The sequence below is a fragment of the Geospiza fortis genome, unplaced genomic scaffold (genome assembly GCF_000277835.1).
Source record: "Geospiza fortis unplaced genomic scaffold, GeoFor_1.0 scaffold54, whole genome shotgun sequence".
NCBI classification, from domain to species: domain Eukaryota; kingdom Metazoa; phylum Chordata; class Aves; order Passeriformes; family Thraupidae; genus Geospiza; species Geospiza fortis.
The window spans coordinates 4,203,421-4,221,575 of NW_005054301.1; the positions used below are offsets into that span (position 1 = coordinate 4,203,421).

The 18,155-nt window shown below is 39.0% G+C and overlaps 1 protein-coding gene across 4 annotated transcripts in view; it reads right to left on the reverse strand.

Annotated features, from left to right (window-relative positions):
- Nucleotides 1-2,828: 2,828 nt before the first annotated feature.
- Nucleotides 2,829-18,155, reverse strand: part of LOC102042939 (neurexin-3) — a 394,756-nt gene continuing 379,429 nt past the window's right edge. For 3 of the 4 annotated variants that reach the window (XM_031064395.1, XM_031064385.1, XM_031064380.1), the window contains 2 exons: nt 11,587-11,613; nt 2,829-3,186 (listed from right to left, as the gene is read on the reverse strand). In XM_031064395.1, coding sequence (XP_030920255.1) covers nt 3,059-3,186; nt 11,587-11,613 — 155 coding nt within the window. In that variant the 3' untranslated portion in view covers nt 2,829-3,058. The remainder of the gene's footprint in view (nt 3,187-11,586; nt 11,614-18,155) is intronic. The other variant, XM_031064391.1, reaches the window with a different exon arrangement.

The window sequence follows — 18,155 nt, forward strand, 5'->3', positions numbered from 1 at the left end:
AACATCAGTACAGTTGTACTAGTCAGAATGAAGCATATTAAAACTGAATTTATGCCCCCATAGCTCCCATTAATTCCTTATTCCGAAGCATCTTGATTACTACAAAGTAAAGAACATCTAAAACAGAGCTACAGACAAACAGCTAAAAGGCTATATCATCATTTCCATTAGGAATTTAAATTCTAGTCTTGTTAAGCAATACTGGTGAATGGATAAACATGTCTATAGGTTTACAAAATGCATCTCTGTCACCTCTGAAGGGTGAAGGGGAATTACAGGTGCTTTCTCAACATCCTTCAGAAACAGCAGTTCCAAGCCATTTGCATCTGAATTAGGAAGTTTAATGGCCTAGTCCTGGGACAAAAATTAAAAAGGAAAAGCATATTGGTGCATCAAACTTTACTCAGCATTGATAAGACTGAATAGCTTTGCAAAGTTTGCTCTAGCAAATAATAAAAAAACCCAAGCATAAATCACACCTACCAATAGTTAATTAGGGATAATCTAGGAGATCAACAAGAATAATTGAAGAGAACACCATACTTTCCATTTATCCATCTCAGAGGCACAGATATATTCTTCATCAAACACACAAAAATGCAAATTTCCAGCGTGGACAATTGACTTGATTAACATAAATAAAAATGCAAAATATGTACAGTAAGTCAGCCTTTTGCTATCATTTTCATTGCATAAAACTCGACCTGTTCCATTTACTTCAATATTCCATATTTACACCAGTGGGAGACCACCAATTGCTCATAAGATAGAAATAGCCATCTACTAAATAAATAGAATGGACTGCTGTGGCCAAAAAAAAGTTCTACCAAAGACCCTGATGCATTTCTAAATAAAAGGCCCCAGGTTACACAGAAGGTTATCTCCCCTTGCCATTACTTGCACTAAAATCCAGACTAGAGTATTTGCTTCAATCGATAGATGCCTGTACTTTGATTAGCAACGACATCTAAAAGGTAGGAAGGAACAGGACATTAGCCTTCTCAACTACACACCCACAATGTATCTTTACTGTATCAGGAAGCCAGGAGTAAAAGTCTATTTCCAATGTCATGATACATGACAAAGACAAAATCAAACAAACAAATAAAACCCACAAAAAATGTCATACGCACTTTTTGAAGGTCCAGGATGAAGTCTTGTCATGTTCCAGAAGGACTCCACACGACTTACCTTTCCAGATCACTTTGAAACCCATATCCTTCTGCCCATGTTTGTCAATTACCAGCCAGGCCTGGTAAGTGGAGGCTGGCTCCTACACTGCCCACAACACCCCCACTCATTTCAAGCTCCTTTCTCAGCGTTATTTCCAGCTGCCAGCTCTAAAAATCAGCAAGAAATCCCCAATTACAGACACAGGAACCTGACTCTTCATGATACTTCTGGGCCTTTTCTAAGCCATTAGCAACAGCTTAGCAAGGGCACAGCAATGTTCTGGAGTTGTGAAGCCAAATACATTAGAAACAAACCCCACAGTATCAATAACCTAAGAGATTTCCTGGATATGTATTTAAATGCAACCCAACAGAATTCAAAGTAGTGTTTCTTTCACACATTTGTGTGCTACCCTTAGCAAGTCTAAACTGATTGACTGAACGAGTAGTTTGACAGTGGGAAAGTGGGTGTCCAATTGATAAAAGCAAACCAAAATAAAAATGCAGAAAATTGGCACCAGATCTTGGGACTCCAATATGAAATGCTTCTTCTGGACCCAAAGGAAACATTCTGAATTCCAAAGCAATCCAAAACCAGACATAGCATTACAGTCTATGAATCTGTGTCAGTAGTACCTTGTTTATACAGCCCCTGTCAAAGTATGAATGCTGATAGGTCTTTCCAATATCTGTTTGAGAGAAATATGCTGGAAGAAATGGGAGACCAACACAGACAATATTACATATTATGAATGACTCAGAAAAGCAGGCATTTTGGCCTTCAGCAGAGATGGACTGTCACCATATGCTACACAGCCTGTCATATGTGCCATCAATTCAGTCATGTCTCAGATTTTTAGGGGAAGGCTTGCAGATATGACAATGCTGTGGCACCAGTATTGCATGGACCTTGCTGGTACCACTAATTAAGTCTACCACAGATACCTTAACGAAAAGCAGTTTTTTCTATGTTTAAAATTTATACAGTCAGTGAACCAAATTATTGAAGCCTACTGTTACATTTACTACAGCACTCATGATGTATTCCTTTGTTCCCTGCCTTTGAGCAAGTGAGGGAGAAGGGGGCAGTCACCTCAAATAAGAGAAGCAGGCAGACAGTAAAGCTGAAGTGATCTGTTCCCTCCAGGCAGGAGCAAAGGCCAAACCATGATGAGCAGAGGGAATGTCAAAAAGCTGATTATCTGCCCCCTAAAGGCAGACTTAAGGGGTTTGTTGAATTATTTTATCAGACATCCTAGTACTACTTGGCCAAGAACATTCAATGTTTTGAGATTAAGCAAATCAATACCAAGAACCACAATGGTTCTGCTGTGTATTTAACTGATTGCTGGTTTTAAGTGAACATTCTCAGAAACATTACTCAGCATTTCAGCATACAGCTATTTCAATCGAAGACTAGAACACTGCTATCTAGAACACTACTCATTTTACATGCATTCCATGCCTTTTTCACCAAGGTTTGAATGAAAATCTCAAAGCATAAGTCAGTACACAAAACCTAGACATTTTTTACCTATGAAAATATTACATACAACATCTGCAAAGTCATTCCTGGTTTCTCTAAACCAGGAATTCCATTAACATCAATTACCACTATTGGACTGGCAAAGTTAGCATTCAAAAAGAAGAGGAGGAAGAAACCAAAAACCAAAAAACAGCAAAACAAAACCCATACATGTTGAATTGCATATTTTCATTTTAAGCAGAAAAAAAAGATAACCTGTTGTAGGCTTTAAAGAAATTTCCAGGAAAAAAGTTTGGATTCGACACTGGGAAAGTTGTATTGCAATTGAAAGAGCAATGAATCATGTGTTTTCTGTACTCTCATGTATCAGAACTCACAGGTCACTAATGCACTGAAAAGTCTACTTACGATCATTACACTGGCTCCCAGAATATGAAGTCATGGAGCAATCACAGGTGAAGCCTTCCCACTGCTGATTACAGATGCCCTGATTCGCACAGGAATCTTCCTGGCAGGTAGTGCTCGGTCCTGGAGAAAGGATGACAAGAAAAGAGTGAAATAAAGCTGAGAGAATCACCAGGTCAGGCCCACAATATCTTCAATTAATCACTACCATGACCATCAGGATCCTCATGCAGAAGAGAGAAAGCACTAACCAAACACTGTTCCACTGCTGGATGTGCAAGAAACTCAGGTAAAAAGACACAAAGACAGTGTACACCTCACAACAAAACACCAAACTGTAACACAGAGCAAGGAAGAGGGAACAGCAACATATTCCCTCTTAGGCAGGCCCAACTCGCTCAAAGAATTTTACAGTAAAACAGGGGTGATGCCAGGCCAACAAGCATGGTCAGGTTGTTGTGCTTCCCTAGAAGTTTGATCCCCTTATAGAAATGAAAGCTAATTAATAGGTCCCTGAACAATGCTTCATCATACCCAAAGAACACTGATAATGTAGATTCAAACTGAAACTTCAAACTGAAGTTTTGAAGCCTCAGCTGGCTACAACTTGGCTTCATAGATTAATAGAAGTCAGCCAAACAAAAACCAAACACTCTGACGTATTATATAGGTTCCTCTGGAAACACGCTAATAAAGTCCTCAGAAGGGCATGACATTTATCCACAACACTTCTCTTTTTTGACTGCTTTCCATGCTTTTGGTGGAAGCAGAGAAGGAAGCAGCCACCACTAACAGAACAGCCTTTCATTGTTCTGTGATTTGCAGCTAACAGTTGCTATCCTACTCAGGTAAGCCTTGCAAAGACAAACTCCAAGAAATAGGCAAAAAAGTAATCTTCAGATCAGTGAGACTCTGAATTACAGCTACTGTAATCCACAAGGAGGTAGTTGGATTCTGAATCATCTGAGAGCAGGCATGAAGCTGCAAGTCATACATCACAAGAATATGAGTTCACAAGTTACCTCCTGGGTAAGTATTTTATATATTCAGCCTTCTAGACAAAGGTATGTCGCTCCTGTTGTGCAGGTTTTTAAATAAAATGTACATATACATTTGACATACCTACTGTGCTATATCCTGTATGTGTTGGAAAAGAAGAAATGAAAGAAATAAAGAAGATAATAAAGTATCATCTGGCTAGGCTGCCTGAGATCAGTTCATTAGCCACTTTTGGTCTAGAAGAATACCATAAGGACAAAGAAATAACTGTTTAACCCATCCCAGCATCCTTCTTCAGTCTTTGCTAGCAACAGCAACTCCACAAGACTCAGTCCTTTCCTTATTTCTTCATCACATCAACACTACCATCTGTGTTTTATAGATTAGATAGGACAGACCAAAGCAGAGACAGCATTTTTAGATATTTTAACATAACATGAAACCCTTCAACCGTCCATAGTGATTTCACTAATTATTCAGCATCTTTGATACTGAGATTGCACACCTGGGCTCTTCCATATTTACAAGCCCTTGCAGAACCCATATCTAACTGCAAGTCCCATGCGAGGCCACGATGCTCCCAACAATTCAAAGACCAAGCCAGGAATGGACCCTTAAACCTTTGGTGCAGAGTTTCTGCTCTCCCCACCAGACCACCTTTCCTCACTGAAAGAACAGAATGGATGAATTTCGGTAGTTTTTCAGCTATCTGCATTTCTTTACATCTCTCCTGCAATGAGAATGAACATGTGACTTGGTAAGTAGAGTTTGACTGAACATTAACAAAAACCTGAGCTTCTTCCAGAATTTACACTGTTATAAAAAACCAACCAAACAAACAAATCCCAAAACCTCTATGTAGAAGCATAAGTGAGGTTAATAGAAGACGACAACAAAATCCCTAAAGGAAAGTTCACCTATTGAAAAGAAGTGACAGCAGCAGCCACAGCAAGAAAACCCCTTGTTGCCATGCTGAAAGAAAGTTGAGCAGCATTTTTCAACACTTTTCTCCTTTCCCCCACCTCTTCTTCTCACCCACCTGACTCTCATTTGCAGCCATATGAATCCCAGTGGTCTCAGTGGCACAGTGTGAAATTAACAGATCACTTCTAGATTAGAACAGAGCTGACAGACTTTCCAGTGTGGGCGGGCAGGCACATGTATATACAGGCCTCCCTCCTGCCTTTACTCTTGTAAAAATCATGGATATAAATAAATATACCTGTGCATCAGTTGGTGGTCTGATATTTGCTGCAGACTTACTCTGGCCAAGAAAAAGAAGGGATAATATTTAACAATCTGAAATAGAATATTAGTTGTCATTTTGCCTAAAATGTCTCAATTATCTGAGGATAAGGAATGAGGAACAGATACCTCTCCTGCACATTACTACCCCACTATCTAACCTCTAACCTCAATCATGAATGCCAATACTCCTAGAGGTATAAACAAGCAAGATATCTATGCCTATGTTTTAAAAATTAAACCAGAAAGCAGCTACGACTCTATGCAAACTTGCTACAGCCTCAACTATATTTACAGAGAAGCAGAGCACAACACCATTTTCAACAACAATTCTCCACTTTTCCTACATTCTTCTGAGAATGCTGGACTTGACAATGGGCATATCCTTTGTCTAGATGCTGCAAGAGAGCAGACTCTATTCAAGGAATGACTGCATGAGGCCCAGTACCTTGACTTGAAGTCTTCATATGATAGAGCCCAGAGAGCCAAAGCACTTGAATTCATGGCCTGTATTATGGTATCTGAATTGTATTGAACAGAAATCAGCTGTGAAGATGGGAACAGCACTTTCAGCAGCCAGAGGGGGAACAAAAAAGGAAAAAGAAAAAACCACAACGATGAGGAATTTTGAAAGCCTGACAATACCACAAGGAAGCTTGAAGCCTGATCTGCCATCTTTAGAGTCGGTCGTGACAGCACAGCATAGATGCTGGGTACTTGGCCTCACTTCTTAGTACTATGGGCCATTTGAATCATAAAAGGATCGTTGTCTCAGAGAGTTCATCTACGCCTGCTGCTAACAGTCACTGCCTGATGTCATAATCCTCTGTGGCAACAGAATTTTCTTCAGAGCAACTAATAGGGATGTCACAGGGAATTAGGATTTTGGATTAGGGAGCAAAGTGACAGAAGCACAGGAAGGATTATAAAACATGAAGATTGTGCTACCACGCACATGCCCTTTAGTGCTAACGAACAAGGAAAGAAGATGACAAACAACTTACATATAAAGCAGTAGAATTGTTTCTCAATTACCAGTGCCATCAGGACTCAGGTCTATTTTTAATCTCATTCCTCTGGCAACACTAAGAGCAGACAAAGTATTTAAAAGCAAAGTTTCAGAATTAGTCTTCACATAATAATCTGAGATACCTCTGATGTTACTGTCTGTCTGTAGCTGAGCTTGGTGCATTGCCTTCTTCATGCCACACACACAGTGGAAAGAGGAGTAAGTGGGCAGTAGATATCAAGTAGAAGTGGAAAAGTCCCCAGAAAAGCAATGCCACTAGCAGAAGCATGACTTGCTGTGCCTCTTCCTGTCCAGGCTAAGCCTACGAACAGAGGCATGTCCTTTGGAACATGAAATAGCAAGCCAGGATTCTTCAACAATGTCCTTTTTATCTTTATGTCTGGATCTCTTAATTTTTACTGGAACAGCTCAGTATCCAAGTGCTTGCAGGATCTGACATTCGTTGGGTCTCCCTCCCCGGGAAGGAGACTAGTACTACGCTTTTCTCCAGCTACCTATCCAGATGTATTGTTTGTTTACAAATTTTTCTAATAAGTATTTGAAGAAAATCACCTTTGAAGAGTATAATAGCCTGATCTTGTATCTGTATTCTGCTTAGACAAATTGGTTTTTCTGCCCTCTTTCCTACAATATCAGTTGTATGGTATATTTCTCTTTGCCCTGAAATAAAAAAAAAAAAAAAATTCTACTGCTGCATGTTGCTAAAACTTCTATGTTTCACTGCCAAGAAAAGTCATTCCTCCTGTATCTTTTGAGAGCTCTTTGCAGGAAAAGGAAATTGAGAAATAAAAGACAGCATTGTGTTTACTGTTCTTTCAAGTTACATGTGGAATCAGTTTATACAGCAGCTGCAGCATTATAACACAACTGCTTCATGCTTTGATCACAACTAGCAATAAATATTAAGATAAGAAAACCATTATTGGTCTTGCACATAATACCTTCCTCCACACATCAAAAATTCACTCTTTTTGAAGGGACTCAACCATTTGTGTTAACATTATTGTCTCAATAAGATGAAGATCAGCAACAGGGGATGTTCAATAACAGTACGGTTCCATTTTCATTCTTCATCTCCCTAAATGCTCTCATCACTTCCCCTTGTATCTTCAGAAATGATACAAAGCAATAGGAAAGTAATACACACAAGGCATCATTACAGCCTTTGCAGAATAAGGCGCTTTTTTAGTCCTATAGTTTCTAAATTACAAGTGTCATGCAGCACCGAAATATCTCTACCAATATCTCTACTGTAAAGTCAGACATTTCAATCAATTTACATCTTTGATAAATCTACACTCTACTTCTGTCAGCATTCCTCTTTCATAACCAGAGAGCATCAGCCTTTTTTAATTCACTCTGCAGTAGCAGTTCAGCTCAGAAAGGCATCAGGTCTTGGAAACCATATGTACCAGGTAGAAAATAAACCTGTTCCAGGACTCACTCCTCCTTGCAGGTTAAGTAGGAAACAAAGTTATGCCCAATACTTTTCCAGTGTTAGAATAATGTGGAAAACAAGATTTTTCCTGTTTAAAAAGTGAGCAAAATTAAAGGTGAATCTCATGGAACCATCAGTTTCTGGGATGGAACATACCGCATATACTGTTACTGCCAAATACATATTGGTGGTATGTCAGCATTTACTTTGCACAAAGGCAAGAAACTAAATTACAGTCAGGGTTCAGTGCATGATTCAGAAAGTTAGATCCTGTATTTTGAGTCACAGATAGCAGAAAGCAGGAATATCACAGACTAATATAGCAAAACCAGAACCAAAAACCAAACAGATTTTCAGCGATTGCAAGGCCAGCTCTTCAAGCTCTCAGTTTCATACTTTGTTAAGAACTCATCATCCCTTTCATCACCTAAATAAGGTTAGGCATCTGTCAGGTTCCATATTTAAAGTTACTCATTGTCAGAAATAACTCAAAAGCCAGCATTCTTCTGTCCTCTGAGAAATGTAGCCCTTTTTTTCAGTGCCTCAACAGAGCCTGAATGCTTCATCCACCTGATACAAGTCATGGTGCTGAGTCCTTTTATTCCAAATAAGTGGCTGGTCTGAAAACTTCAGGAACTGGGACTAGTTAAAATAACAAACGGACAAACACGCTTTCTCCCACAGAAAGCACATCTATCTTAAGGTTACAGAAGAAGGGAATCTAGAAGCAATGGCAAATCACAGAAATGGATCTGCAAAGTGCTGGGATTTCCTTCCCCTCAAAGAAAGCTGGCATATACCTATCACCGTCTCCCTCGCCACTCTTCCACTTTCCATTTCTAGGTAACCTAAAAGGTCATGAGCAACATGCTTTATACACATGCTTGTGAGGAAAGAACCAAAAAAGGCCAAAAGAATAAAAATCCCAACCAGAAAACAAGAAATCAACTGCATAAAAGGGAGTATGCCTGCACACAGAATGCAACAAGGGACAGGGAGATAGAAATGAAGCAGAGGAAGTAAACAGCATTTGGACATTCAGACACAGAAACTAAAAGCATAAAGGAAAATTGAAAGGGCTGTACACGAACAAGAAAAAAACAGAGTACACTGGAAAAACATCCTTCCTCACTGCAAATCACAGCAATATAAAAGAATCACAGAACAGTCTGATTTGGAAGGGACCCATGAGGATCATCAAGTCCAGCCCTTAAGTACAAGGCATCATGGCCTATCCTGAATTAGCCAAACCTATTTAGCAAAGGTTGGTTTCCTGGAAAGCCAATAATCCTCTTTATGCACTCAAGCCAAATGCTTCCCCTTAGGCTTCAATATAATCAGATGTCTCTATCTGAAAGGCAAATACTCCTACAGGGTTAAAACCTTGGTAAAAAAATTGAGCATGAGATGCAATAATCTTCACAGGTGTAATATGCCTTTGGTTCTGAGGACTCTGGAAAAATCAAATCAATAGATCTCTTTCTTCCAGAACTTCCTGCGCATGATGCATCCACTTCAATGAGCATCAAAAATCAAGCTCAGGAATTCCTGAGCATGCATTCTGAATTCTGATGGACACATAACTGACTACAGAGAACAACAGTGGCTGTGGCAAGACACACAATACTTGCTGATGTCTAATGTAAGTCCTACAATCATTGCCACAATTTCAGAGGATAGCAGAAAACATATTAATCCTAAAGTTATTTATACTCAGTGTACTTCCAGGATGCTTTTCTCTTTTCACATCGGTCTCAGTCCACATATATTCTCTATTTTTTCAAATCTCATCTTTTACCCTTTTTATTTATATAAACTTCAGAAATCCCCTAGGGGCAGCACATCTCTATATCACTCACCTCTGTAAGACAGAGTACTTCAAATTTTACATTTGGGAACAGGTCAGAGATGCCAACAAAACATAGTTGCAGTCAGATGCTCCACACGCATAAGGCAAAATACATCATATTAACTTCTGTCTACCTCAAGGCTGTCAAATATTTCAGATTCCATGTCTCATACAGATTCAATTGCTAAAATTATCTCAGACAGTCAGTATCATTACCTGTTGGGTAAGAGAGTATCTCTTAATATGCTCCTGTCAGCAACTGCTATAGCGATAAACTGTTAAAACATCCTTATTCGTCCAAATTTATTTTTATCCTTTTCTACTGAGCCACAGAACACCAAACTCTACTTTAAAAACACCGATGATATCCTGAAGGAAAGTTAATGGCTACCTGCCTATACCTGGAATACAGAACAAAAATATTTTAATTTGAAAATGGCACGTATTACATTAGATGATGTCAGCAATATCACCACGTCTTCACAGTAAATGCAATGATTAGAAAAGGAGTTTATGAATCATGTGATTAAAGCTACAAAACCCTAATTCCAGAGATATGTAAAATTTCAGGAAGTCTCTATCTCAGAGAGTGAAACAGGAACATTCTATGTTTTGTCTCGCAACAGGACCTTAGACATTAAGTGGCTTAGACATAAAATGTCAAGGTGACTAAGATGATCCCATAACAGATGCTATCTGTGGCTTCAGGACTGCTAAACAGAGACACATTGTTCAATTCCTCTGACTTCCCCTTATACCTGAAATCATTATCTCTTTTCCTATTAAAAAAAGAGGAGCATTTTTTTAACTTTCGCGGCATTCCAGAATAAATTAATTTGTACTCTATATTGCAGTCTTTACAGATGAATTGGGAAGTACATTTTCATTATCATATTTAAAAAGATTCACTTTCAATGCCATGGAAAACATCTGTCTGTTTATACTAGTATCAAAGACCTAGTAATCTCTAATAAGCACATTTCCTTCTTATGTCCCAGGAAAAAAGTCTACACGGTTTCTGAGAATACCCGGTTTCCTTCTTATTCTCACATTGGCTACTCAAATAACTCCTTTACCTGGTGGCACAGCTCCTGGAAAAGGACACACCTGCAGGGGAGAGGACTCAGCCCAAGTTTCTTGGACAGGCACTCTGTACCACCAGGGCCTGCAGACCTGCCAGAAAGTCTCTTTGGGGGGAAGCCTGTGACATCAAGGGCGGCAGCAGCCACTGGGGAAGGAGCTTTGTGGCACAGAACCAGCACAATGTTGGCAGCACTGAATGCTGAGACAGGGACAAGGGACCTCCTCATCCTCCTCGGTGTTAAGAGCTGCTCCCATGTGCTCCTCTCTGGTACTGCTACTGTGCTGACCCTCCAAAAAGGAACCCTTCCTACTCTGACTATGGCTTGTAAAAAGCCATTTTAAATATTGAGGGAGCTTGTAGTTTAGAGATTCTTGGTTTGGGGTTTTTTTTGGGTTTTTTTTGGTTTTTTTTTTTTTTTTTAATTGAAATTCCAGAAAGTTATTTCTGCGGGGTTTTTTTTTCAAAATCTACATTAAAAAAATAAAAAACAAACCCAACAGTTTTTACCTCCTGATCTCCCTCCTTAAGATCAGTACTAAAGAAACTAAGTCAGCTTTCTGTTTTTCAAAGCTCTGAGGGCCTTCTACATCTTGATGCACAGCAGGTATTTGTGTGATCATTAGGCTTTCCAGGAAATCAGCTGGTGCTTTTATGGCTATTCAGAGATTGATACAGTCAAATCCCCCAGGTCAACAGAAGCAGCTCCATTGTTTGCCATGTTCTTCAACCCAGAATCTCCCACCAAAGATGCTGGGGTTTGCCATTCTGTTCCTGTCTTAGAGGTGTGACTGCACCCAGTAAAAGGCACTAAATGTTACATAAAATCATCTTTCATTGAAACAAATAATGGAGAAATGGAGAAGAACAACCTTCACTACCTTGCAGGTCAGCTTTGGTCAACTCAACTTTGTTAGCCAAAAAAAAAAAAAAAAAAGCAAAGACAATAAACAACAGGTTAGTATAAAAGCAGATAAACCAGGGTAACATCACTTTAAATAAATAAAAGCAACTGGTATAACTATCACAGCTAACATGCATAATCAAAACACAAAGAAATGACAACATAAGCAACGAAGGTGCAGAGGGACTGTGACTACATTAATGCAACCAACAGATAAAACCAAATAGAAAGAGAAGAAATGCAATTCATTCATGCACACACAAAATCACAAAATTTATAGAGAATACAAAGGGAAGAAAAAACATCACATTCTTTAATCCATCTCTCAGCATTTACAATAATTTTAGAGAGATTTTGTCTTGTTTGAGAAATACCTAGAATCCATTTAAGTAAAAAAAAATCTGTTTGACTTTCAGTACCTCCATCAAGCATGCATTTAGTTTATTTGGCTTTTTGTCCAAAGTGGATTTATTCCCAGAAAACCACAGAGGACTGATAATTCTATAAGACAAAAATTTCTGTTTATCCAAAACACTGAACTCAACACGGGATATAAGTGACAGTAGCACCTTGCCCCCTCACAAGCTGTCACCTGCTTATAGATTTCAACACATTCTTTAAAAAACCTTACATCCACAGGCAAGCAGACAGCTCAGGCTTTAGACCCATATAGACTTAATCAGTCATCAGAGCAATCAAAAAAAAAAAAGAGGACCAGTTCATTATTTCACCTAGGTTAGAATAATCTTGTTATCTGTGGTCAAATCATAGTTCACACGGAAAAAAAAAATCATAGGTCTACCAAGTCTGACTGTCTAAAGATCCAAATGCACTTTGTGAAGACTGAAGAGCATTAAAAGCAAAACAATACTTGCACTGATGCTCTTCCATGTAGGCACAGGGTTTCTGTTATCTTTCCTTTTTTTTTTTTTGTTTGGGCTTTTTGTTTTGTTTATTTTGTTTGGTTGGTTGTTTTTTTTTTTTTTAATGGAGTCACTTTACAAGGAAGCCACATAGATTTTTGGTGTGTTATACATTGATTCTAAGTTTTCTCTTTCGGAATGGAAAAAGTAGAGGACAAAGATGGGAGCACAGGCAGCAGCTCATGAATCCCCTGCCTCTGAAGGTTAAATATTTCTATTACACAGCATAATAAGAATAACAACAAAACACCAAATCATCAACACATTGCTCAAAAGATGGTTATTTAAGAAGTGCATACTTACCTCCGTAACCTGTTCTTAAAAAGTTCTAATATCACAGCTAATACTGAAGAAAGATTGGTAGTTCTCCTTTCCCCATTGTCTTCTTTTACATTTACAACCCAATAAATTAGAACTGACACATGCAGATGCCATTTCCCGTGCTTCCTAAGAATTTTAACATTTTAAATCTTTGCTGTCTCATAGCCTATGAATGACTCAAGATAGCAATTATCCTCCCTTTTGAGATAGTCTGAATTTTCTCTCCACTTTTGAAAATGCTTTACTACATAAAGCTATAAAATCCCATTTTCCTTAAACAAAATTCAAAAGAAAGGGGGAAGGAGTAGAAAGAAAAGGATGCACTTCTCCATGCATCATTTTCAACACTTATTCTAACAAAGTAATTTCTCTACAACAAACAAGTACTTTTCCTACTTCCCTGCACCTCATTTTCTTCATAGCTGAGAGAAAAGCTCATATTTGTTCCATAAATCCAGCACCATTATGAGAATAGCATACAAAAGCAAGGAAAAGGAAAGATGTCAGACCATCATGGAGCAAATTAATGGTCCACTCTTCAATGGACAACCTTTGATTCCAGAGAGAAAGTGAAGTATGACCAGATTCGAATTTTCTCTACTGAGCAGATGAAGGGTGAAATCCTTTTTGACATTATCCTGCTGTGAGATTTTAAGCATGAGATTAGATTTGCTGTTTTCCACATACTGCTTAGTATGCAAAATGTGTTTCTGATTATCCAGCCTGTATATGTCATTCATGCTTTTCATGCACCAGTGAATTCCAAAGGTTAACTATACTATTTCATGGAAAGTAGCAAAAGATTATGATTTTACTGTGGGATCTGGAAAGAAGATTAAATTAGGACCAAAAAAAAGTCCCAAAACATCTGGAATAGTGTCAGCCAGTTTAATAATAGTCAGTCTCCTTTGTGAGAAGCCGTTAGTGAAACAGGTGAGGTCGAAGCAACATCTCTAAAGCACATAGAAAACTTCCTTACAGAAGAAATAAAATCTTCTTTAGACACTGCTGTTAGGTTTTTTGGCTGGGCACAGGGAGGGTTAAAAATATTTAGAACATGCAGCTGAATTTTAGATAGCTCTAGTGCCCATGGTAAGCAATATAGGGATGTCCAATTAACAGAAAGGAAAACATGTGAGAACATGTGGCAAATTAATAGAGAGATGAAAAAATGCCTCAAAAAGCAGAAAGTACTCATCAATATTGAGGGCATCCTCTTCAAACTACACAAAAGATCGGACATCTGATTAACTTTTTCAAGGACCAGTGAGAAAAAAAAAACCACTGAATCACTCAGTCTAGACTTTTGTGGATGGAATTAATTGATCCATTTATCTAGTAGTAAAACCAGGAATGAGGAGTTCAGCAATAAGAACTCAATTTAAAAGTCAAAAAGTGAGAGAAAGCTGAGGTGAAGTTTAAATTGTTTACTTTAAAGAAGGGAAATGAGGTCACCTGGTACAACTTCTTCCATCTACCAACTCTTCATATATACCATAAAGCAGACATCTTTTCTGTCAATCTGTGTATGTTTTATGTAGAATAGTCTGTATTGCTCAAACTCAGAAGTAAAAAGTTTCCAACCACCCTTCATCGGCTGTTGAGATACAGACTGGAGACAACTGTGTCCTGATAGAACACTTTTCTTCAGTTTCTAATGCTTTGCTCGTGTCCTAGAGCCTCAATTCACATTTTCAAAGTGGTTTACAAGACATAGATGAATTTCATATTTTTATCACAAATACAAGAACACCTGGAAGATGACTTTTATGGGTGGGGAAAGCAAGGCCGAAAGTGGGTAGCAGACTTGCCTTCAGGCTTCCATTAGAAGAGGCCATCCCATTTGAAGACCTTTCTGAGAATACATTTTGTCTCTTCAGTGTGTTCAATACCCTGATGCAACACTGACACAAGGACCATTTAAGTCTTAACCTCTTCCCTACTTTTGGTAACTTTTCTCAGGCCCTTTCACCAATGCCTTTTCTGAGGTGGTGGTAAGGGGAAGGGCCCTCTTGTTAGGTCAGAGATAATGGTGAAAGCTGCAGTGAGCACAAGAGATCAAGAAACTGAAAAACGAACAAGTATATTGGTATCATGTCATTCTCGCCAAGATTTTTTCTCCTCAGAGCTGTGTGCAGCACACCTGAACATACCCCAGGCAGCAAGGTGGTTTCTGGCTTTGCAACATCCCTTCCAGGGAAACACAAGCTGCCACTACAGATCTGACCAGACTGCCCAGATCTGTGAAGAGCTGCCTGTTGGTCCTGAAAAATGAGGAATGTAGCAATTGCAAAAGACCAATGAAAATAAATGAAACCACCATATTAAAAAAAAAAAAAAGGAAAAAGTGTGTGATATGAAGCTTTAACTTCATAAACTCATTTGACATTTCACACTCTTGGGTTCTCTTCTTCCTGGTAATTCCCCTCAAAATCCTTTGCCAAAAGCAAGATACATACAGGATACAGATATACTACAGGGTACATTGAAAAACAAAACATGTCAGTGTGGTAGCTATCATCTTGTCAAACACACAGGTGATTGAACAGTAGACTTCAAAAGCTGAAACCATAAGCTTCTACAGCACACATGGAAGCTGCATGGTGCAAAAGGGAGCTGATCTGTCACCTAACAAAAACTATGAAGAGGTTATTTAGTTGTGCTAGCCTAAACAAATCCCACCATACATAATTTAAAGAAATTATAGCGATAGAACCAGTAGGACATTGGAGGTAAAGTAATTCTTGCTTTAAGTCTTGAAGTGACTTTTTTTAGCACTACTATACACTGTTAAACATCAGCCAATTTCAGTCTCAAGGATGCCTGCATCTCAAGAGTGACTCGTATGTATGACTAAGAATGTTTTGGTAGGTTCCAAAGAAAAATATGTCCTATAAATACAAATTATTGAAAGGGTTTCCTGTTAAGTAGAAGCCTTACTCATCACTGGAACAAAGATAATTCTGTGGTAAGTATGTGCTTTGGTGCATAGGGAGGCTGAATCATGCTTAAGCACACATGTTCAAGGAAGTTCAGTGGCTTGCTCAAATTGAATAAAATGAGGTAAGACAAGACAATAAGGAATATTATTTTCCTATCAAAACTTGTGAATCTTAATTGGTGGTATGAAACAGGGTCCTGAAACACATGAACAGAGATAAAAACACAAACAGGATGCAACAATGTCACCCTTTGCAGCAATACTGGTGCATCTTAGCCAGGACAGTGCTCTCTGCAGACCTACATCTCATATTCTACTGTTCTCAAGGCCTTCTTCTAAGTATTCTTTGATTTTGTCCTGAGATGAAACTGACAGTTTCTAAGAAAACACTTGCCACATGGTAATCTCTGCCTCTGAAAGCAATGTCTCAACAAAAGACAAGCATTAGAAGAAATCTCTCTCGCGTGACCTTTGAAAGACAAGATTCATTGTGGGAATGGAACAACATTTCTTTAAGCATGCATGTTCCCATCACATATGTGGTCCCTCTGCCCTTCACGATGAAATACAGAGATGTCCAGCAAATCAACACACAGCATGACTACTCAGACAAAAAGCCTGCAATTGTCTATTAAAAACGTATTTAAACACCATGAGGCAGCGAGGACTACTTGGAACTTCTGCCCTTAAAAACATTAAGACTGCACCCAAAGTTACTTCAGATGGAAACAAACTAGGGAAATGTAAATAAGGATTGAACAACCTTAAGAGTTTTTCTTTCCTTAGAGAATGGGAGGTAAGTGTGACTTTCACTGGCAACTGTAAGAATAGGCACCAGCAGGCAGCAAGACAGATCTGAGATGAAGCTTTGAGGATTGTTATGATTCAAAAAATTAAGGGAAAAAACCAACAACAAATGTAACAGTTTTACAGTAACCAAATTCTCAGGTTTTTTACTAATCCTAAATATGCTGGCAAAAAAGAACACTTTCCTCTTCAGCAGCTTCCTTGGTACTGAACAGGGACCATTTGGGAAGGTAGCAAGGGCACAGCTTTCCAAGATCAAGCTCTTCCACAGGCAGAATAATGACCGTCACTGACCTTATCACCCAATTTTTTAGGTCTCTTTCCAATTCTAAGTCCTGTTTGAAGGACTTTAGAAGAGAAGGGGAACTTGCATTCTGGAAACCAAAGCAATCTCCACATTCAGGCAGCAGCTGTGCTGGTACCACACTAGCACACAGACAAAGTGCCACTTTATGTGTTTTGGGAGCAGCATTGATGTTACACAAACTCAGCAATACAACACTACATCAAAGAACTACACTGGGTACAGGAGAAGGAAACACTACAGCTCTAATGGGACACTCTTCAGGGCAAGCCTCATGGCTCTGTCCCTGAGCCACACACAGAACAACAGGATGGTCTGACTGGTTCTCTGGAGGAGGAGGGCTAGTAGAGATCACATCCCAGCTAAAGAGCCAATGGGTTGCGATAATTTTAAACAAAAGAGTTATCAAAAAAATTACTAATATTAAAAAGCTTTCAGTGCATCTAATACAAATAGAATAGACTTTTTCATAAACCTCAAATGCATTTTTTTCCTTAAACCTTATAAACAACTATATAGAAAAGGGGTACTTCTTTTGTTGGCTCTACCCCAAACAGGCAAAGACACAAGTTCTCCTGCACTGTGCTCATTTCTACAAGGAACAAAGTGGTTAATAGACACTATTAAGGAAAAGAGAGAAAGAATAAAGACAGCCTACTGTTGTCATCCTATTGCAAAATTTCCATACCTTCTCAGTGATTGCTCATGGGCAGCTCCTCACAGCACTGACTCCATCTTCACAGCACAGCCAACAAACTCCAACTCTCAACTCAGCACAGCCAACAAACCGCAGCTCTCTCCTCAACCAGCTAACCCACTCTTGTAGCACTCTTCTTCTTATTGGACACAGCTGTGGCCTATTAAGGGCAGGCCTGTTCCTAATCTTTGGTGATTAGTACAGCTGCAACTCCTCAGGGGTGAGACTACCTTCTGCACTATCTTCCTTTTCTTACATTCTGTCCCTCCACAGCCTCACACCAATGCTGTGAGATGGGAGTTGACATGGAGCAAGCTCCTGTAAGAGGACACAAAATTCTCACAAACCAGCATATTATTGTGGGAGCATGGAAGGAGGGGTGGGGCACAAGAGCTCCCAGCCAACCAGAATACTGAGACATAAACAAGGAATCAGACCTGATTGGATGGTCAATTTGGTATTCAAAGTTATCTCTCAGATGATATATTCAATCTTAAGACAGAACAGTCTTGACAAGCGGAAGGGCTTTGTCATGATGTCACTCGTGATCTTG